Source organism: Mauremys mutica, chromosome 8 (assembly GCF_020497125.1).
Source record: "Mauremys mutica isolate MM-2020 ecotype Southern chromosome 8, ASM2049712v1, whole genome shotgun sequence".
Classification (NCBI taxonomy): Eukaryota; Metazoa; Chordata; order Testudines; family Geoemydidae; genus Mauremys; species Mauremys mutica.
In genome coordinates, this window is record NC_059079.1 from 86,845,439 (window position 1) to 86,872,531 (window position 27,093).

The 27,093-nt window shown below is 38.5% G+C and overlaps 1 protein-coding gene across 1 annotated transcript in view; it reads right to left on the reverse strand.

Moving 5' to 3' along the window:
- The window catches only part of GABRG2 (gamma-aminobutyric acid type A receptor subunit gamma2), a 93,027-nt gene extending 78,212 nt beyond the window's left edge, over positions 1-14,815 (reverse strand). The window contains exon 1 of the mRNA XM_045027516.1: positions 14,694-14,815. Within this exon, the coding sequence (XP_044883451.1) occupies positions 14,694-14,791 (98 nt within the window). The 5' untranslated portion in view covers positions 14,792-14,815. The remainder of the gene's footprint in view (positions 1-14,693) is intronic.
- Positions 14,816-27,093: the final 12,278 nt, after the last annotated feature.

The window sequence follows — 27,093 nt, forward strand, 5'->3', positions numbered from 1 at the left end:
TCTCATCTTCCATGCCTCATGGGCTGGCAATAGTGACCAGAGTATAGGGTACTGGAATGGGACTCAGGAGACCTGGGTGCTTACCCTGGCTCTTCCACTTGTTTGCTGTATTATAATGCTTTGTGATCTGTGGATGAGAAGCACTGAGATAAATATTATAAATTATTGGAAGGACAGTTGAGAAGGAAAAATCTTCCTGCTGCTGATTTCACAATGGATTAGTTACCCAATTGATTAGCCAAATACATAGGTGCTGAGTTTTTCTTTTCCCCCGGGGGTGCTCCACCCCTGCTCTGCCCTGAGGCCCCTCCCCCACTCCAGTCCCTCTTCTGAGGCCCCACCCTCACTCCACGTGTTCCCGCCCAGCTCCATCCCCCCCTGAGGCTCCTGCCTGCTCTCTGCCTTCCTCCAAGCACCTCCCCCAGCAGCCAAACAGCTGTTTGTCGGTACATCCAATCAGCGGTTTGGCGGTGCCTCCAATCAGCTGTTTGGCAAGGCCCTGATCAGCTAAGAACCTTGATAAGAACCCTGTGAGGTATGTGGTAAGAGGTTCCGTTATTGGCAGGTTAACAAAAAACAGTTTTCCATCAGAGGAAAATAGACTTTCTGCATATTCTGTGTAAATCAATGTTTTTAAAAAAATCTTATAAACTGAGGATTATTTATATTTCTTGGGCGCTATCATAATAGTTGACTGCACCAGGTAACACATAGTCCAAACTGGAATGATAATATAATGCAGACATAGGAACCAGGGACTAGATTTTCTGTAGCCCTACACAAAGAACACATAGGAGTCAGGGGAGACAAGGTCTCCTCATCTCTTTACATGGTTGCATTTGGGTGTTCCCACTGTGGCTTGGGTGCCACGGGAGGAGAGCAGGGGCTGCACACCCAACACTCCCTCCATGGGAAAGTGGACCGGTGGGGTTGGAATCAAGACTACAGCCTCCTTATACACCGGACAGTGTAGCTGGCCAGGTACCAGGAGGGAAGCACCTTTAAAAGGGAAGAAGTAACTTCAGAGCACAGGAATAATTGTCTGCAAGTATGAATCACAACTCTATCCCAGAGCTCCTCCTTGGGTGTTGCTCCTATATGACATCTCATACTGAAGGCTGAGCCTAAAAGTTCAAGCAAGCTCCAGATGAGCAAGGATCCTGAGGTATGATTAAAAAAGCAGTGCAGAGGGGGCTTGTTTGTTTATGTTAGTCTCATTTCTTGTTCCTTTTAGTTCATGGGAGGATTTCGATTAAAATACTTCTCAGAAGAAGGATGTCTTGAGGAGGGATCTAAATGATGTTAAATCATTCACAAAAGTTCAAATGAACAAAGCCTGAGCTATTTGAATTCTTTTCTAAAATACATTTGATTTCACAACATTTTGAATACACAATATATAGTAACTCGTGCGCCTATAAACCAATTTATATCATTTACGGCACAGCCCTGTTTGCACTCATGCCTGAGGAAACAGAATGTGCAGAGGCGGATGTGGAGTTTAGTCCTGATCACAATGATGATGTGTGATACTTTAAGAAGACAAATGGTATTTAAGTGGCTTTGTGTTGATGAGTGGGAAAATATGCTTTACAAATATAGGCATTTGTAGACACTTGTTTCTTGTTTACTCTAATAACATTGCCTGTGTTGTGGTTATCATGGATCTCTGATGTACTTGGTTGCTTGGTATCCATGATGACCTAATAGAAAAGGATGTCAATCACTCATCTGTGACTGTGTGGGCAGTAAGCCCTTTATGGCATCTGGATAAGGACCATCAGTGCACTTTACATAAATGCAGATATGGTTACTCAGGGCCCAATTCTCCCACTTATATTCCCACAAAGTAGCACCTTATTCTGCAAGTAGTTTGAAAGGCTACGCAAGGAAGGAGTCATCTTTCCCTCCCGTTTCCCTTGCCTGGCATACATAAGGGTCAGCCTGCAAGTGGGAAGCTCAAGATCTGCTACTGGGATGCTCTGCATTGAGAGCAACTTGCCCAAAGGAGAGTGGTAGTGGCTGAGATTAGGCAGAGCAATGGCTTCACCCTTTCTGAGAGCGGATCTTCATGCTGAGAAAAAGCTGCATGGCTCAAAGCGGTACAGCAGACTGTGCTCCCTCCTACAAACCAGGGCAATGAGGGAGCTCCAAGATGCTCATTCTGCCTCCAAAATACAAGTGTTCCCCTCAGGGTGGTACAGATCTACAGTGCCACTTCCTGTGTATTTGGTCAGTTGAGCTATATTTTTCAAGTAAAGTATACAGTGGACCCATTTAAAATTAGTCACTGAACTTTACAAATATTATTTAGTAGGCCTTCCTACTTGTAGAGCACCTTGCAATAAAGATATCAAAGCATGTCCACAAACATTCATTAATTAAGCTTCAATATACCCCTCCAGGTTGATATTAACAAACTCTTTCTACAAGCCAATCAGCAAGGAAGTTGAATTGACTTTCCTGTAGGACTCTCAATTAATCGCAATTAACTCAAGCAATGAACACAAACAAATTAACTAGATTAAAAAATAGTCACAATTAATCAGTTTTAATTGCAGTGTTAAACAATAATAGAATACCAAGTTAAATTTGTTATAAATATTTTTGGATGTTTTTCTACATTTTCAAATATTGTTTCAAATAATGTTCTATTTGGAATGTTCCCCTTTAAAGCTTGCAGTAGTTCTACCTAACATGATATCTGAGTCACTGCTGAACTGTCTTTCCCGCCTGGGAAACATGGCAAGAGAAGGAAGGAGCGAGAAGTAGAGTGGAAAGCAGTGCTTCCAAGACCTCACACTGCCCTCCTTGGCCTAATGACAGTACAGCCCTGAAGGAGACTCTCCTAATGATCTCACTCCATTATTGAAGAGGAGAATGCAAACCTAATACTAGCTCAGTCAGACATAATTTTATTGTTAATTCCCTTCTTCAGATGCAGAACAAATGTTCACCTATCATCCACAGTGACCGCAAAGAAGGCAGGTTGCCTAGACAGCCACAGAGGGACTGGCCCTGTTATACAGCTAATGACAGAACTCACGGAGAGTCCCCATTTTAGGCACCACAAATGGCTACCACAAACCTGAATCATGGATGGTCAGAGATTCAAATCTAGACTAGGTAGTGATGAAGAGTTGTTAGCAGCTGATGCTACTAGCCTATCTTGAATTAGTTCAACATAAGCTTTCCTATTAAAAATAACAAAATGCCATATTCTTCGTTAACTGGCAAACACATTTACAGTCTCATCAGGGAGGCCAAGGAATGAATGGGCATTACGGTCTTGATTCAACTGTCTTTGAAGTCAGTGGAAGTCTTTCCAAAGACTTCAGCAATTGATTGATCAGGCTTTTACACTGACTTCTCCTCTAATGATAGTCCCCAGGTGAGAAATGAGGCACTTTGGTGGTTCTATGATTGGAAAGTCCTATTGTGGCTGAACAGCTGCTCTGTGCCAAACCATCAGGGTGTGAGGAGGATTCCCCTCTGCCCCATCAACCCTTTTTTGATAACCTGCATAGAGCCTATTTAGTCTTTTTTTTGAGTGGAGTAGGAATATTTGTCCCTAAGGATTTAAAGTGATTTAATCTGATGTGCTGCAGTAAGAACTTACAAAGGAAGGTTTATTTATTAAGGTGGATCTTAAGGCATTTTAGCCACAAGTAATGCCTCAAATCCTTACAGCAGCGTAGTCAGGAATTTTAGCCTTTTCTTGAAAAAGAAGGGAAATGAAAAGGATAAAAAAAAACTGTGTTACGGTAATGTTCATTGTAAGCTTTTTGAGGCAGGAACCATATCTCTGTGTTTGACGAGCACAAAGCACAATGAGCTTCATGCTGAGCGTAGTCACTTTTGGCACTACCCAATACAGCCTTATTATATTCCCCCCCCCAGTACTGCAAAACATTTTACTACTGACAACCTTCCTTCTTCCTACAACCCCATCTCCTCCAAAAAATAGTGATTTCTGTTCCATCCCTCACAAAAAAAGTAAAAAACAAAAAAACAAACAAAACCCACAACCCCACCCTGATTCTGGTCCACAATGCTCCCAGTCAATCGGAATGAAAATCACGGTTTTGGTGTTTAGAGAGAAATGAATATGGTAGTCATGTATTTGCAGCCTGTTCATGTGTGGATTTTTAAACAGAAACCAGCTTTGTTCTGTTTTTCATAAACCCAGCATAGAAGCCTTATCTTCCATCCAAAACATTCTCTTTTTCCCTCCTCTTCCGTCACTCTTAAAACATCACCATCCCCCCCATCACTCAGACCCACTTAGGGTTTTATTTTTGATTCCTTCCTCTCCATAGCCCCAGAGATCCAGGTCATTTCCAAACTTGCCACTTCTTCCTCCTCAACATCTCCAAGATACATCCTTTTGTCTCCATCCCCATAGACAGATCTCTCATTTGAAGCATTGTTATAATCCTCCTTGATTGCTGCAATGTCCTGCTCTTTGGCCTAACTAACACATACATTTCCATCCATACAAAATGTTGTTGCTAACCTCATGTTCCTTGCCCACAGGTCTGATCATATAATTCCCCCCTCTGAATCCATTCATTGGCTTCCTGTTCAATAAAGTATCAAATGTAGGCTTCTTGTCACCAAATACAAAGCTCTGCTTCCCTTCTCAGATCACCTCCATTCCTTCTTCCTTGCAGTCATCTATGCATGGCACAGTCTGCCCAGGTTCATACGCAAGGACCTTACTTTGTATACATTTAAGTCCCTCTTAAAGACTTGCTACTACTGTCTGCAAGTTGACTTGTATATACACTGTTTGTTGTAATTCTCCTTCCCCTGGCCTCTGTCTACTTGCTAGTCTTTAGATTGTGAGCTCCTTAAAGCAGGGACTATCCTTCCTAACTGTTTGGAAAGCACATTGTATAAATAAAAAAATAATACATAAATAATAATAGCAATGACCATTGGAAAGCTGCACTGGTAAATTGAGCTGTTGACCTTGACAGTCAGCTTGGTGTGACATATGCTCCTAAGCCCCCAACCCAACCCCAGAGTTATCTTACAATAGTGCTGCCACCCTGCCCTTCAAGAAACCTCTTCTCATTCTAACCAGCCTTTCCCTCCACATAGAATCAGATCCAACTGGGCATTGCTGCAAGTTCTGAGCCTACAAGTGGTACCCCTGCAACACCATGATATGCAGGTGGCTACTGACCTAGACTACCAGCTGGTGGCCATACTTATTCTCACCTCTTTTGTAGAACAGGGGAACACTGGGTTGTGTCAGAGTTGGAGAGGGACAAAAAAGAACAAGGTGGAGAGAGAAAACTATGAGTATATTTAATAGAGAGATGTAATAAGTGTGGCAAAGGGAGAGTGAGAGCTAAGGAGGGAAGTGGAAAGGGGGAGAAGATTAGAGGAAAAGGAAGGTGAGAAGAGAATGAACAATTGCTTCTGACCAGCACCAACATCTCCTCCTGACCCAGATACTCTTTTCGCTCTGTTTTGTTGCACTGCTTCTGCAAGTTACCATGCACAGGAAGGGATTTGGACCTTTATTGTTTCTTTCTTTTTGGAAGATAGCACCTCTTTTTCTAAAGAGCTCCCGAAAATGAATTACCCCTCTTTTTTCATGATGGGAACTCACAGAAGTATAAAAATGGAAATAACTTATGTTTACTTTGACTTACACACTTACTTTGACACATCTCTTTGTCAGATGTGCAGCACAGTGAATCAGGGCCCTAGAAGCTCAACAGTAAGTGTTTATTATAAAATGCTGCTTACATCTTAATGAGGTTTTCTTATATATATAAAACCCTCCATTAATTATGTTCTGCTTCTCTCTCATTGTTTGCAAGATTTTATAAGGAACATTTTGCAAAAGGATCGGTCAACTGGAAATGCAATTTAGTAGTTAATCCTCAATCTGCCAGGGTGCACAGACATCCGTTTATTTCTGAAGATATCCTGATGCAGATTAGCAAAAGCCTCATATGACCAGAACATGCTATTTATGTTACAAAAATATAACATTGAATCATTATTGAGAAAAAACATTCATGTTCTGATTTTCTACTGATTCCTAAGAAACACTGTACTATTTCGGAGGGGTTATTTAGGGTAAACGAGATGCCCTTTAAAATGTGTTTCTCTACATAGATTTACAGTACCGTAGATGTTTCTTCTGTAAAGCATGGAAAGTTCATAAAGGTTAAGAAGATAAATGGCTCAGCAAATTGCCAGCCTTTCAACTCAAGGATTTGCGCTGAATTCCAAGATGAGGTCCAATAAAAAAATCACAACTTCATACAAGATTAGCAATTTCATATGAACAGGCCTAAGTCAAATGTAAAAATTATATCTTCCCCCTCCAATATTCATGTCAAATGTTCCCAATTCTCCTTGTCATTCTTAGGGGTTTCCTCTCCCTTCCATGTGTATAAATAGAGTCCTTAGTTTTACATTGTCCATATATAAAATAGATTATAATGCCTTATTTAAAAGTAATATTTACTTTTCTTAGATAAAGGCCAGATTTTCACAGTGAGGCATGTACTTTCTTTGGACATGCCTACCTTATGTCCAAATAGCCACTATATATATGCCTTTAAAACAACTAAGTGGCTATGTACATATGGAAATATCAAATTTGCACATACATGCATTGTCTATTTACTCATATACATAATTTACTTATTATTTTGATATAAAAAGTTGCCTATCTCAAGTTCTATTCACCTTTGCCATCTCTTTGAAAATCACATCACATAACAGAAACAATTCTAACAGAGACTCCTAGAAAACCTCAGGTAAGTGTGCTAATCGCCTATGTTTTTGTGAGGTTGGTTAATTTCTATTATGCTTATCCTATCACTGTCTTATTTGATTTAATCTTGGGAAATTGACAAGTCTGTTTATTTATTTGGTACATTTTTAAAAGGTAGTCAAGGGTGCCCAAATGCTCTTTTCTTATGCTTTCTAAAAAAACAAACAAATAAATAAATGATCACTGATACATGATGATCCATCTTCTATTTTTACCACACTCCTAAGTTATAGACTCTAGTGACAAATGGTTTACAACCTACCAACACCGCCTCTGTTTTCTTTGTTTACTTTCTCCGCCAATTAGAACACGCTTGTGTCTTTGAGCAGAGATCTTTAAAAATGGCCCCAAATGACCTCAAATGCTGCATTACTTGTATTTCTATATTTTCAGAATTGGCCAAGAAATGGTAGGCTTTATATAGCTAGATATAGATAATAACTCCCCCCTCAAAGGAAAAGATTGCATTTACTGATTTACTATCTTACTGCTTTCTGTAGTGTTCAGAAAAGTCAACAATATTCTTTTATCATTTTCAAAGAAGACAGAGCCTCCAGCTTCTGGCTATTTGTATTTTGATTTGAGCAATAAATCTGAGGCAAGTTACTTTTGGACATCATTGGTGAAATCCTGGACCTACTGGCAAAGCTCCTATTCACTTCAGTGAAGCCAGAAGTTCACCTAAATGAGTAATTAAGTTTAGAGAGATTTAAAATTGGTGTAACTTACACCACCAATGTACATGTTGCCCCCATTTTAGACCTCCCCCCCCCGGAGTTACTTAAACTCCCTTATATTTAATTTGTTACTTGTGTCATGATACAGCAAAAAAATGGAATCTCACGCTGCACATTAAGCATGTAATTAATCCCATTGACTTCAAAATCTGTCCCATTAACTTTAAAATTGTGTGTGTGATTCTAAATGTGTCTAAGGACTGATCCAGTATAGCATGGAAACATACACTTAACTTAAAGTCTCATTGACTTATAATTAAGAATATAATAAATAATAGCAATAATAAATAGTAATATTCAAAGAGTTTTATGAAGGAGGTCAGTATCATTATCCCCATTTTACAGGTCAGTGGCAGAACTAGGAATATAATCCAGGTTCCCTGAGTTCCAGTGCTTTGCTGGAGCAGGTTCTTAGTTACATTTAGGTTCACACGCACAACTTGTAACTTATTCCTCCAGTTCACACTTTATATCACATCTGAATTTGTCACAGTGAATCTGACATGCTGTAACTCATGTGCCAAGGGCCAAAACAAAGGAGCATAGTAAGAAAAACAACAACACAGAGTGTTGCTGGAAGTATTTTATCTTACAAGTTCTTGTGCATTCTTCTGGGTCTTCAGCATACAAATTACAAGAACTTGGACTCTCTTATAACACCCCTCCCCTCAGCAAATGGATGTAATTAGATCTAAGGAAATATAAATAAGTTTAAGGGAGCAATTTTATACTACTTTACAAATCACTTCTGAATCTGAGTCAATGAGCACAGATCCTGTTCCCTGGAAAGTCACTGGGAAGTTTCCCACTAATTTCTTTGGGGGCAAGACTGGACCTGTTGTTTGAATATTTTGTTTAGAAATAAGCATGTGATTCTTTCTTTATTAACACCACATATTGTTTACAGTCCATGTTTGCAACTTTCACTCAGAGAATGCAAGTTCTGCACTTAAGTGGAGAAATTCTCTCATCTCCAGAGGGCAAAACAAGATGTATGCATCACTTAAGTCCCATTTAAGACCAGCTTTGTTAGCAAAAATGGAATTTAAGTAGATGATAGACATTAGACTGGCCCTCTGTCCAAGAGTGAATTTCACTGTAGAAGGTGGCAGTGTATCTGCCAAATCATTTCTCTGGCCTAGAAACTGAGAGCTTTCTACAATGAGTGAAAGAAAGAAAGTTATATTTAAGTATAAGGTTTTAAAAAAAAAAAGTTGAGGAAAATGCTTTGTCCAATGTAATGTATTATGATTACATATTTTCATCCATCTATAGTGTATCTTAATGTTATTTCCAAGTTCCCATTTTTGAAAACATCTTTATCTATAAGAAATTATACTATATTGTCCAAATTCTCCTCTCAGTTATACTTGTGAGATCCCACTGACTTCAATGGGTATAACACCAGTGTGAGGAGAGAACTGGGTCCATAGTATGCATTGCAGATTTTCAGTCACCTAGTGGATAAGGATGTCCAGTTCTCATTAGAAATTAATGGGAACTGGGCAATCAATTCCCACTATCTGTGTTCAAAGGAACTGGCAATGTAATAAATGTCCATAAAATATGCTGTACTGTCTAGTCGACCTGACATGAAAGTTGAATGATCTTAAATAATGCCTAGGTGAACAATTTATTTTATATCCGGTATTTATTTTCAAATCTCAACTCGACACTCCTTCATCTCCCATCCTGCTAGGAATAGCTACTCAGGCATTCTCTACTGCCACTCTCACTTTTAACCATGGCCTGTCTGTCTGTCTGGAGCCACTGTTGTATAAGAATCCTGGGTGCATCTCCAGAGACCTATGATAGTTCTCTATTGTGTGAGACAGTGGTTCTTACTACAGGGAGAGAGCAGAGAAATTCAGACTGCAGCAGACTCTAGTTACTGTGTTAAATAATGTTTACTAAAGGAATAACTGGACTGTTAAATACAAACTCTTGTTACTTTAATACAGACCACAATACACTGTCTATCTAAGAACTCATGACTCTCATCACCATAGTACCTGTTCACATAGGTAGGGATATGAAATGGTAGCAATATGAAACAAAAGCAAACAAATAAAGCCCAAGGAGTGCATATATATTACAGTAGTTGGTGTGTTTCATGTTCTCCTCTGTGCCCAAACTGCGGAGGATATGAGTTTGTTACAGCCCTATCTTTAGCTTAAGCTGTATCAGCTCTGGAGGCCACCAGCCCTTGTTTGATGGACACAGAGGCATAAGCAAGGGCTTGTCTAGGATTTAATTGCTGTGGAACTCACACACTTGGGATGAGCTTTCTCTGCCCAGAAGTATGTGAATTCCTACCTCTATCCACTTCATTGAGAACCCTCTTCTGTGCACTGAATTCAAGTCTGAGAATTGTGAGAAGAATATCTCTGTATGTCTTAACTGCTGGGATGGAATATAAGCAGAAAAGGGACCAAAGTAACACAGGTCCCTCTATACCAGAATCAACAACTTAAAATGAATCCAGAAACAAGCTGGAAGGTTGTGGAGTCTGTGGAGCACAGATGTAATATGAACCATATAAGAAACATCACCTAATAAGAACAATAAAAAGAGTAGATTTGTTTATATTCTAATATCCTGGAAATGCTGTTTGTTGCTGTGTAAACAGCAAAGCTCAAACTTTTCTTTTTTTATTAAACATTTCTTCCCTCTCAGAGTTTGAGAGATTAAGGCTCTCTGTGAAAGACTTTCCAGCATCACTTTACATTTTCACCAATGTAATTTGGAGTACACTAAAAGCAATTTAGCTTGAAAGTTATGGATAAGTAATGTAGTTGCTAAAGCGGAAGTTACTAAAAGGGCTTATCTTGTTTCTCAAATCCCTTATACACTTGCCAGCAGGAGACAAGAGTCTTTCCGTGCGTCATCTATCATCTTTTAAGATATATGAAGTTATTGATAATGGAATCCTGGTGGGACGTTCACCTCCCTATTAATGTTTCAAATCCAGCTCATGTCAGGCTGTTTGGTGGTCTAAGTTTGATAAATACAGGCCGTTCCTAGTTCCAGTTCCTATTGGTCTGGTAACCACATCACAAACTAACACCATAATTGATACAAACTAGAACCCTTGCCGGAAGTCTCAGCAGAAGGGCCAAGGAAGAATGGGTATGAAGAGCTAAACAAGACCTTAGCTCAGGTATGTCACTGTACCCAAACTCTGGAATACTTGTTGAGTGGGGAAGCTCACACTTACTCTCTCTGTGCTGTACCAACTCTGTTGGCACTAACACTTCAGTATCCAGGACAGTCAGAACCCCAAGCTTCACAATAATCTAAACAATTATAATATTAAAAGGTACATTGTTTAACAAAAAAAATCAATTCTATTTTTCTGTAGCCATTTACAACATGACATTTCTTATACTGCAGTTTTCTATGTTAGTAAGATTCAGCCTGTGCCTTGTCATGGGGCCATAGCTTGATATCCTGCTCCTGCTGAGTAGTACCTTACTCCATGAATGGTCCCATTGACTTCAGTAGGTCTTTTAATTAATAAAATACTAGTTGGTATTTGTGAGAGTATCAGAATCTAACACATAATAAGAACAGCTCTGTGAATACTGTGAAACCAAAGTTCAGCAATATTTACTCAGTTTCTGAATGACTGTTCAGTTCCACAACAGTCACACCCATTTTTACTTGCTATATACTCATATTTCATGTGTTTTTGTTTATATTAATGTTTGAGAAACATGTTCATATGAATATCCATATTCACATGTGAACAAGAGTATTTCTGTGCTAACACATGATGAATATTTGTTGTTCATTATTTGCTACGAAGCATTTGTTATTTTCCTGCTTTAGCCAGTTACAGAGCAGAAATATTACCATGTAATGAGGTGAACAATCTGACACCACAAATAAAAAAAGTGAATAGTCAAAGTCCAGCATTTCACAAATGACCAATACTCTGAGATTTGTTCAGATGAACAATTTCTACAACAACTAAGAATAACGAAAGAATTCAAAAGCTGCTCATGAACCATATGCAAACAGAATAAGGGTCTAAATTAGTGAGCAAACTTATTCACAGACAATAGCTGCAGTAATTAGATGTACATTGGCTTGTAGTTGCATGTGCAAGGAGTTTAATTAAACATTTGTGCTCATCAGTATGGTGTCTCTCTGGAACAAATATGTAATTATCGTAGGAACATCAAATAAGTCATGTGTTAATCCATTTAACTTTCTAGAGCTACAGTGCAGTTAACCATAGCCGTTCTATTTGACATCAAGTATCAGCATTTTAAAAAAAATTACAAAAACAAATATTTTAATGCACAAATATGATATGAAATATGAACACTGAGCCTGAGTCTTGTCTTGCTTTCACTACTGGAAAGTAACTCTACTTAAGTCAATGATGTTCCACTCCTGTGAAACAGGTGTATGTGAGGGGACAAACTGTATATGCAATACAATTATGAACATCATGAAACTGTATACAAGCATATCTTAACACGTTAGTGTGCAGGGTCATAAGAATGTGCTTTGTGGCAGTGCAAAAAAAATAATCTAAACTAATAGATGTTGTGAAACTGTAGTGGTAAAGTAGTCCAGTGTTGTATCACATTTGTTTTGAGACAATGAATGAACTCCTGGTCCCATTGAAGTCAATGGGGCTGGAATTTCACCCAATGACTTTAACTTACTTTATTATTCTAAAAGTCTCTCTTAAAGCTTTTAAATGCCCACAAAGTGCAACAAATGAAATTTCAATTCACACAAGCTGTTCTATGCAGCTATTTGCCTTCGTAGTAAGAAATACCCTGATGAGAAATTTTTTTGCTATATTTTCTGTGTACTTAATTATTTTGGGCAGATCCTGCAAATACTTACACTTATTTAACTTTACAGTTCCACTGAAGTCAATAAGCCTGTTCATGTGCTTTACATTCAGAACTTATTTAAATTCTTAGCTGAACTGAGATATAATCTCCAAGTGGTCCAGTGTTTCAAAACAAAAGCTACATAAAGCAATGGCAGACAAAAAATGTGTCTGGTGAGTTGTTAATGTCACTGGAGTGCCAGACAAATACTTACACACTTACACACATCTTATTATGAATAACTGCTACTCAGGACTATGTCTCCACGTGCTTTCAAGACTAATGTTTTAATAGGAACATTGTCTCCACAATAGAAGTAAAGAAATTTCTTAAATTATATTTAGAATTAAAGTTACTCTTTTATGCTGACAGATTTTAATGAAGTGATTATCACCTTTATTTTTCAAATAGTAATGTACTAAAATATCAAAGTTAATATGTCTCTGTTATTTACTCTCTAGAATATGAGGTCAATGAGAGGACGGGACAATTTTGAATACCAACTGGTTATTAGCAAAACATAGCACTTTTTAGTGGGTCTTCAGATGTAATTTAAAATCATGAATTCACATTTCAAAGAGTTTTATTTAGTCTTTTAAAAGTTCATTAGGAAATTCATCTCCAATAACATGTGTTCAGAAAATCCACCAGCAAGAGCAAAGGAATGGGTAAAAGAGAGTTAAAAAATGTCTGGTTTTATTTTACTTGAAGAAAGATGACAACATAATCTGGAACCCTGTGTGTATGTAAACTGTGCACATTTTCCAGTAAAGAAAAAGAAAGACACACATGGAAGGATATAAACAAAGATATGGTCACCTCAAAAGAAGGCCTCAACATTTATCTAGGGTGTTTCTTAATTTTAATTGCTGTAAAAGTTCATTTTTCATTGCTTTATTCATGGTAATAGTAAAACACTATTTAAGAAATCAAAGAGACGTTACACATCCTTCCTACAAATAAACAAAATGCTTTTCCTCATGGGCTCATCACACTTCACATCACTATTACACCTTTGCTCTATTTCTAGTTCTTTTACTTTCCACCTGGGATTGTGTGAAGCTCAGTCTTACAGCAAATAACATTATTTTTGTTGTTTCCCTACACAGAGAAAACCAATGGCTTTTCTGCCTGGGAAAGAAAAATCCAACCGGTAGAACTGCTCAGTCTGATTTCTATTTAAAATCATGAGAGCTTGCTTTCAGTATGGCAGTACACATGGGGGGGGGGGGGGAATGGAAAAAAAAGTACATGTGAAACAGGAGCCCATCTGTTTTTCAATATTATTAAAAATATAAAGGGGAAGGGATACTACTTGTAATAATACATGAAAGAAAGGCGCCCTTGTGTGACTGTGGCTAATATTCTATCAGGCCATGAACGGCCAGGTACTTTGCAATGCAATGATACTTTGTCACCTAACCTGTTAAATGCACAGTCCACAGTTTTTACAAGAATGCCTGGTTCAGCATAATGCTTTGCAATGCAGCAGTACCGACCCCCACCCCTTTACATCTCCCCTATACACACACTCCCTCTTTTTTCTTCTATTACTAAGATATTTGTTTTCTAGTTCCATTTATGTATGCAACAGACATACACAGCAAGCATAGGTCTTCCGTACTGTACACGTCAGTATCTATGTGTGAGGAATACACCGCTTATCATGCCAGTGTAAACATTTGCTGAACATGAGTGACTATATGGCTAACATACACCCTGATACTACATCTCAATGCTGACTGCCTGGGTTCCAAATACCATCAATAACAGACATGCAGATCTGTCCTGGCTTCCTCAAGCCAGCGAGGTTTGCATACGAAAGTGGATCTCTGTCCTTGGTCCTGATTCCTTGCACTGATTTTGTTATCCTGGTACTGAAGAATTGTAAATACAGGGTCTTGGAGACATACAAGCCCAAGCACAGCCATGATGTGACTGCTTAGGAGGAAGCAAGGATGAATACAGTGAGAATCTGCCCACAAAACACGGCTATATTATAACTCCATGCACTGTAGCAAACCTTAAACCAGAGAGAAAAGGCTTCCTTAACATGGCATCAAATTCCACACAAAAATCACGCGTGTACCACCCGTCACTTAGCCTCCCCATTCCTCTCAATGCAAGAATTGTAAAGCCAATAAAACATAGCAAGATCCCAGCAGCAAAGGAGATCGATGAAGGCAATGCTACTCTCTAAACCTTCCGCATTCTCACAACAGCTCTGTGCATTTGCAAACGGTATCTTCATCCCCCCCCCAACCCCCATCAAACAAGCAGAAAAGCACATCTTACCACTGGATGAGGGAGAGAAGCACAAGTGCCCACACCATCATTTTGAGAGAAAATGCAGGATTCGAGCTCCCCAGGCTTGTTGGATTTGGAGGACTCATCTCGCTTTTTCTCCCCCCCTTTCCCTTTTCCTCTTGGTTGCAGATGGAGCCGTCCCTTTCCTTCTTTATTTTTATTTTGTTGGTGGTTCCCACCCCACCCCCCCTACCAGGTCCCGTCAGTGGGATGATACATTGCACCCAGCTGCAGGGATTAATATTCAGAGGGGGCAGATATTAGATCTGCCCAAGCCTTTTGCAGCTACAATAAAAAAAAAAGTCAGCTTAGGCAGCAGCTTCCAAATCTAGAGAAATAATATAACTGGAGGAAAAGGGTGGGAGAGAGGGAGGACACACACAAGAAAAGCAGGCAAGGTAAGGAGAAACACACTCACACACAAGCACATACTCACACAGACACCGGTACACAGACAACACAATCCATCAGCACAGGAGAAAGGGAAAGGAGGGGGGAGGGTAAAAGAGGGGGAAAAAGAATAAAGCAACGGAGCTTCTGCCTGAATGCAGATTAACTCTGAGGTCAAAGTTGAAATGATGCACACTGCTGCAGCACAGATTAACACATGCGTGGTGTCAGCCGAGGTGCTTTTTAACCTTTGATTACACATATGCAGGCAGCCCAGGTTTTCATTTTGGAGGCAAGAAGGATCTGGCAAGTACAGAAAGGAAGGTTGAAAGAAAAAGCTTCCCCTATGATGCAGAGCATCCTCATTGCTTTTAACAGCCTGGAAATCGTTATTGCAAAGGGTAAAAAATAGAAAGGATGGACGGTGGGGGGAGTGAAAGAGGGGAGGGATGGTTGTTGCTAAGTAACTCAGGAAATGGGGAAGGCAGCATTGGTGGAGTTGCTATGAATGAGGTGGTTTAGTGTGTGATAGGATTAGGGAGAATTTGCAGGGATCTGAGCTCCCCTCCCCCTAATAAAATCAGACTAGAGAGATGCAGGAAATGCCCTAAAACAAGACTAAATGAATAGGGTGAAGAACAATGAGTGTGTGTAAAAGCTGGACCTTGTCAGATCCTACCAATTTGTGTCCCCAGCTTCCCAAATTCCACTGCCCAAAGAGACAATAAATCTAGATGCTTTTTGCCACACACATACACACACACTCACAAATTGAGACCACAACATATCCCAGTGCAAGAATGCCATACAAATCCCAATCTAGCACCTGGATTCTGCCAGATCCTACCAAGTTTTGGCCCCAAATTCCACTGCCTAAACAGAGAACAAGTCTAGATGCCCATATTGGATACACAACAGCAACAAAAATCAGGATAATTCCATTTCTTAAATGGAGAACAAGTTGAGATGTTCCTCATGAAGCAAAAACTTCTGGATCTGATACTTAGATCTGGATCCTGCTGGAAAATGCCAATTTCTAGCCCCATCCCCCCAAATCTCTCTGCTAAAAAGAGAATAAATCTACCTAATCCAAGTGTATCTAAAATTACAGATATTGTAACATTTTGGTGCAACAAAGCCTCAAAAACCCAGATCCAATCCCTGGAAGCCAGTTTTGCTTCTAACTCACTCCCATAGAGAACAAGTTTAGCTACTCTGAGTGCATAAAAATATCCTGACCCTGATGTAGCCTCATGCTATGATGCCTCAAAAACTTATATCTAACACCTAGATCCTATGTTTATCGTTGATTTACAAATTATGGTCATGATTCCTAAAACCACTGTAACTTGATGGACTTCAGTGGAAATACTCCTTATTTATACTAAAATAAGTGAGATCATGTTTGGCCCTACACGTATAAGAATCCTTTCACCCACCAGTGGCATGCAGACAGTTCTGAGATGAAATGCTATCAAATCTGTCAGTATCTCAATACGTATATATTATACATATTTATATTTGGGGCCCAATTCATATTGCTCTCGTTCCTCTCTGGTAGAATAAAAGATTGTAATCTGGCCAGATCTTGCCCATGGGGAATACTCCTAGCATTAAAGCATTCCCAGACTGCTGTTGAACTGCTGTAATGGACCTGTGGTATGCTAGAGCCATGGCCAGAGCATAGCTGCATTCCATCTATTCAGTTTTCAGAACAGCCATTTGGGAGTTCTTGACTTTGAGAGTAGTTTAGAGCAGCCCTTAGGCAGAGAGCCAAACTGGCCTTTGATTGGCCTAGGAATCCAGGGGATATAAAGGTGGTGTTCAGCCATCATTGTCCTACCCATTGGGTGCTAGGCTGAATAGAGCTCAGCCACACCTATGAATGTGGCCCATCACATTTATAAGGAACCCATCACCTTTTTCTCACAGTGTCAATTAACAGACTGTTCAATGGGAAACAGTGAGGCCAGCAGAGAATTTCCCTATTGGAGAACAAAACCCCAGCTGGTGTAAATGACCTACTGCACCTCTGCTTCACCTTTCCAGAAGAGAGGTCATGCTGGGCAATTTAGGAGGGGTGCTACACTAATCTGCCACTGACTTACAGTCCATTAAGGACTCTGTGTAAGTGGCACAATTTAGAGCAGCCTGGCAGCAGCTCGGTCTTAGTCAGAGACAGGACTGGCCCTTATAATAAGGGAAGTATAACTGTGTCCCTGACACTTCCCGCACCTTTTGTCCTGACCAAGCAAACCTCTAGTGTGTGAATGACACTTACCCTTCAATGGCTATTACCCCAATGGCTGTTACATTAGTTTTACATTTCACCCATATTATGGCACAATATTACAATACCTTTGATGGCTCTAACAGCATAACATGCATTAAAATACATCAAGTCTAGTCTTTAAAAGAAATTTGTAATTTTGGGGTGGCTATATACTTTGAGTGATTTTAGTGACAATTTTTTAGCAAAAGTCCACCTGGTTTTGTGCCCGTGCGTCCATGAAACCATAGCTAATTAGCAGCAAATTCCCCCTTCTTCCCCATTCCTGGAGTCCCCAGCTGAGGTCACTCAGACATAAAAGTACTTGACCACAACCATTAATCAATATTTGGATATCGAAGCAGTAGGAAATGTGGCTGCACATGGTTATGAATGAAAAACTGTTCCTGCAATTAAGGAGATGCTAGCTATTGAGTACCTGGCCTTTCATGTGTTTTTAGTGCTCTAGCTTCTGGTTATATAGACAACTTTTTCTGCGAACAGGTTGTTTATTTGTTCCAGGTAACAAGTAATGTAGCATCTGCTGCTAGCTAAATCTAGTAGGCTATTGGCCATTTATATACATATTGCCAAAGGAAATGTGGCCTTCTAGTTTTGCTGGCAGATGTGCTGGAATTAGACTTTGAAGTTTTAATAAGATCTTATTAAATTAACATGAAGGACCAAATTCACAGCCAGGCTGAGATTTAGTCTAATTTTGTGTGTGATTTTTTTGTAGTATATATGAGAAATTAACAGCCCCCCATATGAACATGCCATTGAACTTTTCAGTTGAACATATGACAACTGCACAATTTTTATGACTGAATTTCTGTATAACCATGCCTTTCTGAAAATGTAGATGTAATAATTATACAGGTAGGTAATTATGCTAAAAAAAATTGTTCATTCAGACTTAGACAAGAAATAGAATTTTGGAAAGTGTCTTAGTGACCTATGAACCTAAATTCAATTTTCCAAAGTGCTGATGCAGGTTAAGTGCCTAACTCTCAGTCGGTCAGAATCCTTCCAGATTCTGTAAACCTATACGAATATCTGGTAATTGCATGATATTTTCCAAGAAAGTTTAATTATTATTATTTTATTACTTTCCTCTGAGAATCTCAAAGCAAATGAAACAGTTGGGCAAAATATAATTACCTTATTTTATATAGGGAAAAATGGCATAAATGATTTTCCAAATGACACAGAGCATTTCTCAGTGTCCAAATTGGGAATAGAATCCACGTCTTTTGTTTCTCCCTAGATAACTGTAAAATTCACTGCTCATGAGTGGGATAAACTAATATCAAAATACAGAAACAACATAATTGAAATTAAACTTCTAACTTATCTTAAAATCATATGATATTTTATAAAAACAAATTCAAAGCAAAGAAGAGAGGGTTTTTTTAAATATGAAAACACAAAATATAGATAGATGGCTGTTTGTGTGTATATATTATGTGTGTGTATGTGCTGTGATGAGTTTGCCCATGAAGAAACTTCAGAATTGGACTTGTCAGAATAAGAGACTGGAAAGTGGAACCCACAATTAGATCTATGGGTCTAGTCTCTTTTCTGTCCATATTCAAAACACTGATTAGATTTCAGAGGAGCTATAGTACACATGTGAACTGAATAGAAAATATACCCAGTAGAGCGAGATTAAAATCTCAGTTCTGAGACAATTATTCAATTCTGAATGGACAGGATTTCTAGGTCTTGCAAAAAGCTCTCTAGATCAATTCTTCTTGAAGACCACTGCAACTGACAGGATTTATACATTTACATTCATACCGATTGCTGGGTCATGTATTGCAAACTACTGCATTTTGTATATAAATTAAGTGAACACTGAAACAAAACCACAAAATATTGCATTCATTTATTTACTTTGATTTTGATGTAAAATTTTAAAAATGTTAATTGTTGACTAAATTCCTCTACCATCCTTGGAGTGCTCAAGTATTTATCTTTACAATCTCCTAACAAAAACATACTCTTAACAACAATTGCTGATTTTACCATTAACATCTAGCATATCCCCATCCCAAAAGGCTCTGGGTAAAGACTCTTGAGAGACCCTCCTAATACGTGGAAGAAAAGATGGGCTTTGCAACATGTCTCGAAGGTTGGGTTCTATGGGAGTAAAGGAAGAAGCAGATTCTAAAGTGGTGGGGTCATCACACAGAATGCCCTACCAGGAACAGCCAGCTCCAGCCTATAAATAATGGGGTGATTTCTAAACCAATTTCACCTACTGCTAAGGACTGCAAGTGTATCAATATGATTTGACGCACCTCAGGGGGAGCTCTAAAAGGCATGATGTCTACATATTAGACACTACTAGCAACTACATTATCATTCCACCCTTTAACAGAGTGCAATGTACATTCATCTCTCTATCTGGAAGGTTCTGCTGGCTGATGGAGTAGTTCCAGCTCTTCCCTGTCTTATCTGGAGTAGCTAGTGTCTCTACTTGAACTAGAGTAGTTCAGTCCTTGCACTGAGAGCAAGCCCCTGGTTGAGGCTCCATGCACACTCCCTAATATCTCAACCTTGGACACCCACACATGATTTTATCACAGTTTAGCTCATCATGAACTAAGTTGCACTGTTAATAACGGGGAAATACAACATTGTGTAAAGTAACAAATTCAGAAAATTAAAAATGAATGATAAGACTTGAATTCTTAGAGCTTTCCATGGAAAGTTTTTATCTTTGAAATACTGTTTTAAATGATTATTTTATGGTATTTGATCATTCCAATGACCCCCAATAAATTATTTAATTATTCTTGAAGTAACTTAGGAATCAGCACTTCCTTATGGTGCGATACATCTGCCAACACATTCTCCTCAAAGTGAGCACTGGCAATTTGGCCTTCAAACGATTTAGTAATGTTTTAAAGCACCATGTATATAACAGTGCAATCTTTCCAGTCAGTTACTTAACCCAGCTAATGGTGAGTTTGTTACTGTATTAAGTCCACTCACTTTTTCTGTAGTGTACATTAAAGCTCAGGCTGGCTGGGAAGTGGAGGACAGACTCATGCATTATTTTTTCAGTTCATTCTTTTCATTTACTTTGTAGAATTGTGGTGTTTAATCTTTTTATGCTTTTGGAAAATTAAATATTTAAGGACTTTTATGGCTTACTATTACAGGAAGAGGCCTTTGAGGATGCTAAAATCTGCCCATTCTACACATCTGTAATATTAGGCCTGGTCTACACTAAGAATGGGGGTCGAACTAGGGTACGCAAATTCAGCTACGTGAATAGCGTAGCTGAATTCGAACTACCCTAGTTCGAACTACGTACCCGTCCAGACGCCGCGGAACCGAACTCCGCGGCTCCAAGGTCGACTCTGCTAACTCCAGCTGCCGAGGTGGAGTACCGGAGTTCGAACTAGCGCTTCCGGAGTTCGAACTATCGCGTCTAGATCAGACGCGATAGTTCGAACTCCGGAAAGTCGAACTCACCACGTCGACCCGCGCGGTAAGTGTAGACTAGCCCTTAGTCTTATTCCCAACTGAAGAATCAAAATTCAAGTTCGCATTAACCAAGAAAACTTTCTAGTCATTAGCTTCTCTATTCTGCTTCTCTAGTCTATCATACAGCAAGCAAGGCAACATCATGAGATATTTAGTGTCTGCAGAAATGCAAGAAAAACATTATGGCCTCAAATATCCTGAAAGCTGTTATTTAATTCAGGAAGAATGCATTATTTTATCACCTTTTCACCATCTTTAAAGACAACATTGTTTCTTTCCAGCTAGAGTAAAATTTGTAATTTCCCAATTTAGACTCCAATTCAGGAAAGCATTTAGGTACACCCTTACATTTAAAGAAAAGGAGTACTTGTGGCACCTTAGAGACTAACAAATTTATTTGAGCATAAGCTTTCATGGCTACAGCCCACTTCATCGGCTGCATAGAATGGAACATATAGTAAGGAGATATATATACACATACAGAGAACATGAAAAGGTGGGAGTTGCCCTACCAACTCTAAGAGGCTAATTAATTAAGAGAAAAAACTTTAGTAGTGATAATCCGTTAGCCTTCTGGGCAACAAGGGAACACTGTTGACTCATATCCAGCTTCTCATCCACTGTAATCCCCAGATCCTTTTCTCCAGTCAGTTCCCAGTCTATAGCAGTGCATGGAATTCTTCCATCCTAAGTGCAGGACTCTTCACTTGTCTTTGTTGAATCTCATCAGATTTCTTTTGGCCCAATCCTCCAATTTGCCTAGGTCACTCTGGACCCTTTCACTACCCTCCAATGTACCTATCTCTCTCTCTCCCCCCCCACTTAGTGCCATCCACGAACTTGCTAAGGGTGCAATCCATCCCATATCCAGATCATTAATGAAGATGTTGAACAAAACCAGCTCCAAGACCGATCCCTGGTGCACTCTACTTGATACCGGCTGCCAACTAGTCATGGAGCCGTTGATCACTAGCCATTGAACCCGATGATGTGTATTCTGCTGCTTTCCTTTCTTCCTTTTGTCAGGATCCTGAACTCTACCATCTCATGGTCACTGCTTCCCATGTTGCCACACACTTCTACTTTCCCTACCAATACTTTCTGGCTTGTGAGCAGCCGGTCAAGAGGAATATGGTCCCTAGTTGGCTCCTCCAGCACTTGCACCAGGAAAAATAAATATGATTTAACTTTTTGAGTCAGAGGGAAGGATTATAATGCCAAGGATCTACGCCTACTATGCACCATGGAACTCTGCTCTGTGGGTGCCCCATTTGGGGTAGACTTGCAGGATTGGGGCAGGACAGAGCCAGGGTGGGGCAAATGAGTGGCAAATATTTGCAGCTATGAGCATCTACCACCTTTCAACCGAGCCCAGTAACAACATACAAAACATAACAGATTAGGGTCTGCCCATACTAATCCTAACTGAAGTTTGTACAGATAATCACTCTGTAACACTGGTCCATCTTGATAAATATAACATTCGTAGAGCATACATTCATTGCTTGTTTCTCATTAGCTTTTTAGGAAGTTGCTCTGAAAACCCAATGGATTTACAGGCAGTAGCATACTTTAGTCACCTTATTAGAATACTGCCTTGAAACAAACAAAAAGGATGACAATTATCAGGTCTGCATATATTTTCAACCCCAAGGAGATAAATTCCAGGGTCCCTTTCATCTGTATTCCCAGGACTCAGTCAGCAAAATTCAATACTTTTGAAAGCAAGGCCATTATGAATTAATTTGATAAATCTTACTTGTTCTGTTATTTGAAGGATGAGCATCCAGAGCCTTTTGGCTACACTCATATTCACTCATGAAACTGTAGGCTTTGTTTATTTCTGTTCATTTTTCTTCTTTATGAAATATTTTAATAAGATATTTGAATTGTATTAATTTCTATTCAACACATTTGTACACTTCTATCCTCTGCATGATATATGCACGTTTTAGTTGTCTTCCTGTCTCTGTTGTATAAATAAAAAATGTTTACAACAGAAATGAATTAAAAGAGGTTCACTGTGAAAAATCTTTCCTATTTAGCTGGACATTTTCTAATACAAGAATTATTTCCTGTATTGACAACTCCTCTTTTTCCATCTCTTTCCCATATAATGTTATATTCCAGAGCTAAACAAATTGTGCCCTGATCCTGAAAACATGTGCTTTACTTTTGCTATCAGTAGGACTATGAATAGTAGTACAATGAAGCACGTGTGTTTGCAGGCTTGGGGCATGGGGCCATTAATGGAGCTCTGACAATTTACACTGAATGAGAATCTGTCCTCTAGTGACTAAGAGCATAATACTTTAGGGATAACCACTCAGATTCACACTTCTTGTTTTACATTTGTCTGAGAACCAGTTGCCTTCAGATAAGTTCATTTAAATTCAACTTAAATAAAAATTTACAAAGATAATGAATTTCTGCATAAAATACAATTAAAATTAAATGAGCAATTACTTGTAATTCTATCAAATTAAAATAAATTGAAGTTCATTATTTTTAATTGAAATCAATCATTTATAATGCTTAATATCTTTTGCAAATCTTCAGATATTAAGCTAATTCAAAATTAGAGCAGTTGAAGAGGATGAATAGAATTTTGTGATAATTTTGTAAAAATGTATTGCAATTTTCAGTGAAATTTGAAATGCTGACAAAAATTTTCACTGAAATGCTAAAAAACCCTCAACCTGTTCGAATTAAAATAGTGTGTAACGGGATGTGTAGGCTGCAAGCAGAGTTTGTCAGGCATTTCTGCCTCTAGTAGTGGGATGTGCAAGAAATTGCAGAATTGGGTTATTTTGTTGGTAATTCATAGGGCTGAATTGTTTTTTCCAGGAAAATGTTCAGGATTTTCAAAAAAAATCCTGTCTCATATTGGGACAAAAGATCAAAAATTCTAATAGATTCAGGTTAATGAAAATATTTCAGTTTGATAATTTAAAAACAAATCTGTTTTTTTACATTTTTAATTTATTTAGTAAAATTTGCTTACATTTCTAAACAAAAAGCAGATAAGTGATAAAGCCAGAGATATAGTCCAAAATCCCAGTCCCAACTACTGAACCACACTTCCTCTTCAATGACAGCTGTGATGTACAACACCTCAAAAAAGAACCTCCAGCATTTTACAGGATCATATTCTCTGTAAGGCATGTAAACAGAGCTGAGATCAGTGATAAAGTGTCCGAAATCCTGGTCATTATGAAGTGTTCTAGTATGCAGTAGTTAAGATCTTGCTTTCAATTTTGGGATAACATGAAATAGTGATCAAACAATTTTTGGAATAACATTAAGAAAAACCTGCCCATTCCACTTTTAGTTATCTCAAAGGACTGACAAAAATGTATACCCACTCATTTAGTAAATCAAAGGGTAGTGAAAACAATTGATGACAATTTAGACATTTGCTTAAAAAACACTCAGAGGCCTGATTAAATTTTTTAGATCATCTTAGGGGAAAAAATAATGGGGTGAGAAGCAAATATTAGAGGCAAAGGGAAATTAGGAGTATTGCTTAACAGATCAAAAGAAAATGGACAGAAAGAAGTGATTACCAAGGACCTTATGAAAAGTCTATGACTTCTTTTCATCTGTATCTCTGAAAGTCTCTTTCAGTTTTCTAGCTTTAAAGTCCATAGTTAACAAACTATTTTTAGCAAAATGTTCCAAACATAAACCTACATCTTGTTATATTTCATAATTTTTGGTCTTGTACCACATGAAATATGCTTCAGACCTGTGGGTGTTTTTTGGAATCTCTTCAAATAGACAACATTGAAGGATTCACAGTCCTGTAATGCTTTTTATGTTTCTATTCCTATTCCTTTTTCTTTTATTTTCTAATTTAAACAACAGAAGCATCTTCCTCAATTCCAATCCACCTTTATGCCTCTGAATGAGTATAACAAGTTCATGTGGACCATAAAATAATGAAATACAAAGCAGATCTTCCCAACAACATTATTTGTTCAAATTATGTCAGGTATTTCTCATCCATAATAAGTCCAGGATACATACCTTAACATACTTAAAACTGCATTCATAAAAAAAGAACACTCCATTAGAGAAGTAGATCACATGATGGAATGGACCATCCTAATTCCCCAAGGAACCTACTGCAATACAGAGGAAAATACCACTGACTCCACACTCCTAGTTGTCACCTACCACCTTACACTAGAACCCATCAAACAATTAAAACCCATACTTACTGGGGAACCACATCTTGAAAGAATCCCTTCTTCTGGGCTTCAAACAACCCTTCACCTTGCAAAGCTCATCACCAGAAGGAAGCTCCCCACAGACCAGGACACATGAACTCTAAGTGGCACCAGCTCTTGCCATAACAACAGATGCAAAACCTGAAGCCATATGTCTACTGCTATGATGACCACTACCCCACACCACACACCTTTCAAGATGCATGCCTATCCCAATTTGTGGTGTGCCTCATTCAAAATATCAAATGCCCCACCAATAACTATGTGGGTGAAACTAGACAATCACTACACTCTCGACACAGACAAATGATAAATGACAAAAATATCCTATCGCCCATGCTTAAACACTTTTCACACAACAGCCATTCCATATCTGACCTTTCAATCCTCATTCTCAAAGTAAACCTATACAACACTTTCAAAAGATGAGCCTGGGAGCTTAAACTCATAACTGCTTTAGACATGAAAAATCATGGAGTCAATAGAGAAACTGGTTTAATGTCTCATTACAACAATCAGTAGCCCACTAATTCTCCTTTGTCCTATGACTGCAGAGTTGTCTATTTCCCACTTCGTTTTGAATGGTTTCTTACAACATGTATTCAATTCTTTATGCTTAACAATCTGTTCCACCTTGTAGTAGCTGTGACACTCGGATTACTTTCCCAAGCTGAAGAAGAGCTCTCTGGAGCTTGAAAGCTTGTCTCTTTACACCAACAGAAATTTGTCCAGTAAAAGATAATGCCTTCCTTATCTCTCACCCCCCTTGTATCCTGGGACCAAAAGGGGTACAATTCCAATGAAAATGATTTTACTCTCTTTGATAGAAGATCATAAGAGTGAAAAATGGCAAAGACCTATTAATTCATTAAATCCATCTACTTGAAAGAGAAGAATGTTGTCCCCAATGAATATATATCAGCTAATAAACTGATACTACAAGACATCTTTAAAAAAGGTGATCAAGTACTTTTTAATTATTATTTTTCCTATCCTTTTTTTTTCCTCTTAAAAAATGCCACTTTTCCTGACATTTTTTTCATTTGGCAGATATTGGTTTTATTTTTTCAATGGTCAGAAGTGTCATTGTGGGAGCTGGTCAGAATTTTTATTGAATCATTTTTTTTGATTACACAGATTGTTTTCATGAAATCACTTAGATTTCAAATAGCATTCCTGCAGAAAAAAATATTTTGAAATAAAAAAATCATTTTGGAAACTTTTCATTGTTTGAAAATTTAGAAATTTTGTTTCACAATATTGAAATTTCATTTTAATTTTTATATTTTTCCGTTGTTTATTTTACATCATTTTATGACATGTCAGTAGTAGTAGTAGTAGTGCATAATATGAGTAATATGACTTAACAACAAGTACCTGGTCACTTACACGACTACTATTTTGTAGTGGGCATCAATGAAACAACAAGAATCCTGTCAGTTTTAATCAGCAGCTGCCAGGGCATCCAGGGTTCCCAGCCCCACAGCCTATGTGTACAGCTGGAGATCTATGGCAGCATATTTCTTTTCAGAAATACCATTTTTCAGTGTTTCCAAAACAAAATATTGCCATAAGTTTTCAAGTTAGGACTTTTGATCCTGATTCAGGATGAAAAATATTTCTGGAAACTTACAAATCTGGGCAAAACTAAAATTTGGTTTCCCAGCCACCTGTATTAAACAATGATGTCAGGATTCAGCTAGGAATAAAGGTAATTCCCTATTCAAGCTGCTAAAAAGTAGCCAGGTTTTCAGAGGTATTAAGCACTCATAGAATTGTGTGATGCTTAAGTTCAGGCAACCAAGTGTGAAAACCTGGGCTATGGTTTATAGTAACTTGCATGCCCTCTGCTGATGGGATGGTTGTAAACAGGGCAGCAGAATAAAAATATTAGACTGGCATCCACTAAATGCTAGGGGGCTGTTACAAAGCTGACAAGTGCTATGGCTGCTTTATTCTGTTCCAGGGTCTGACCAGACCCAGTCGGTATCTATGATTG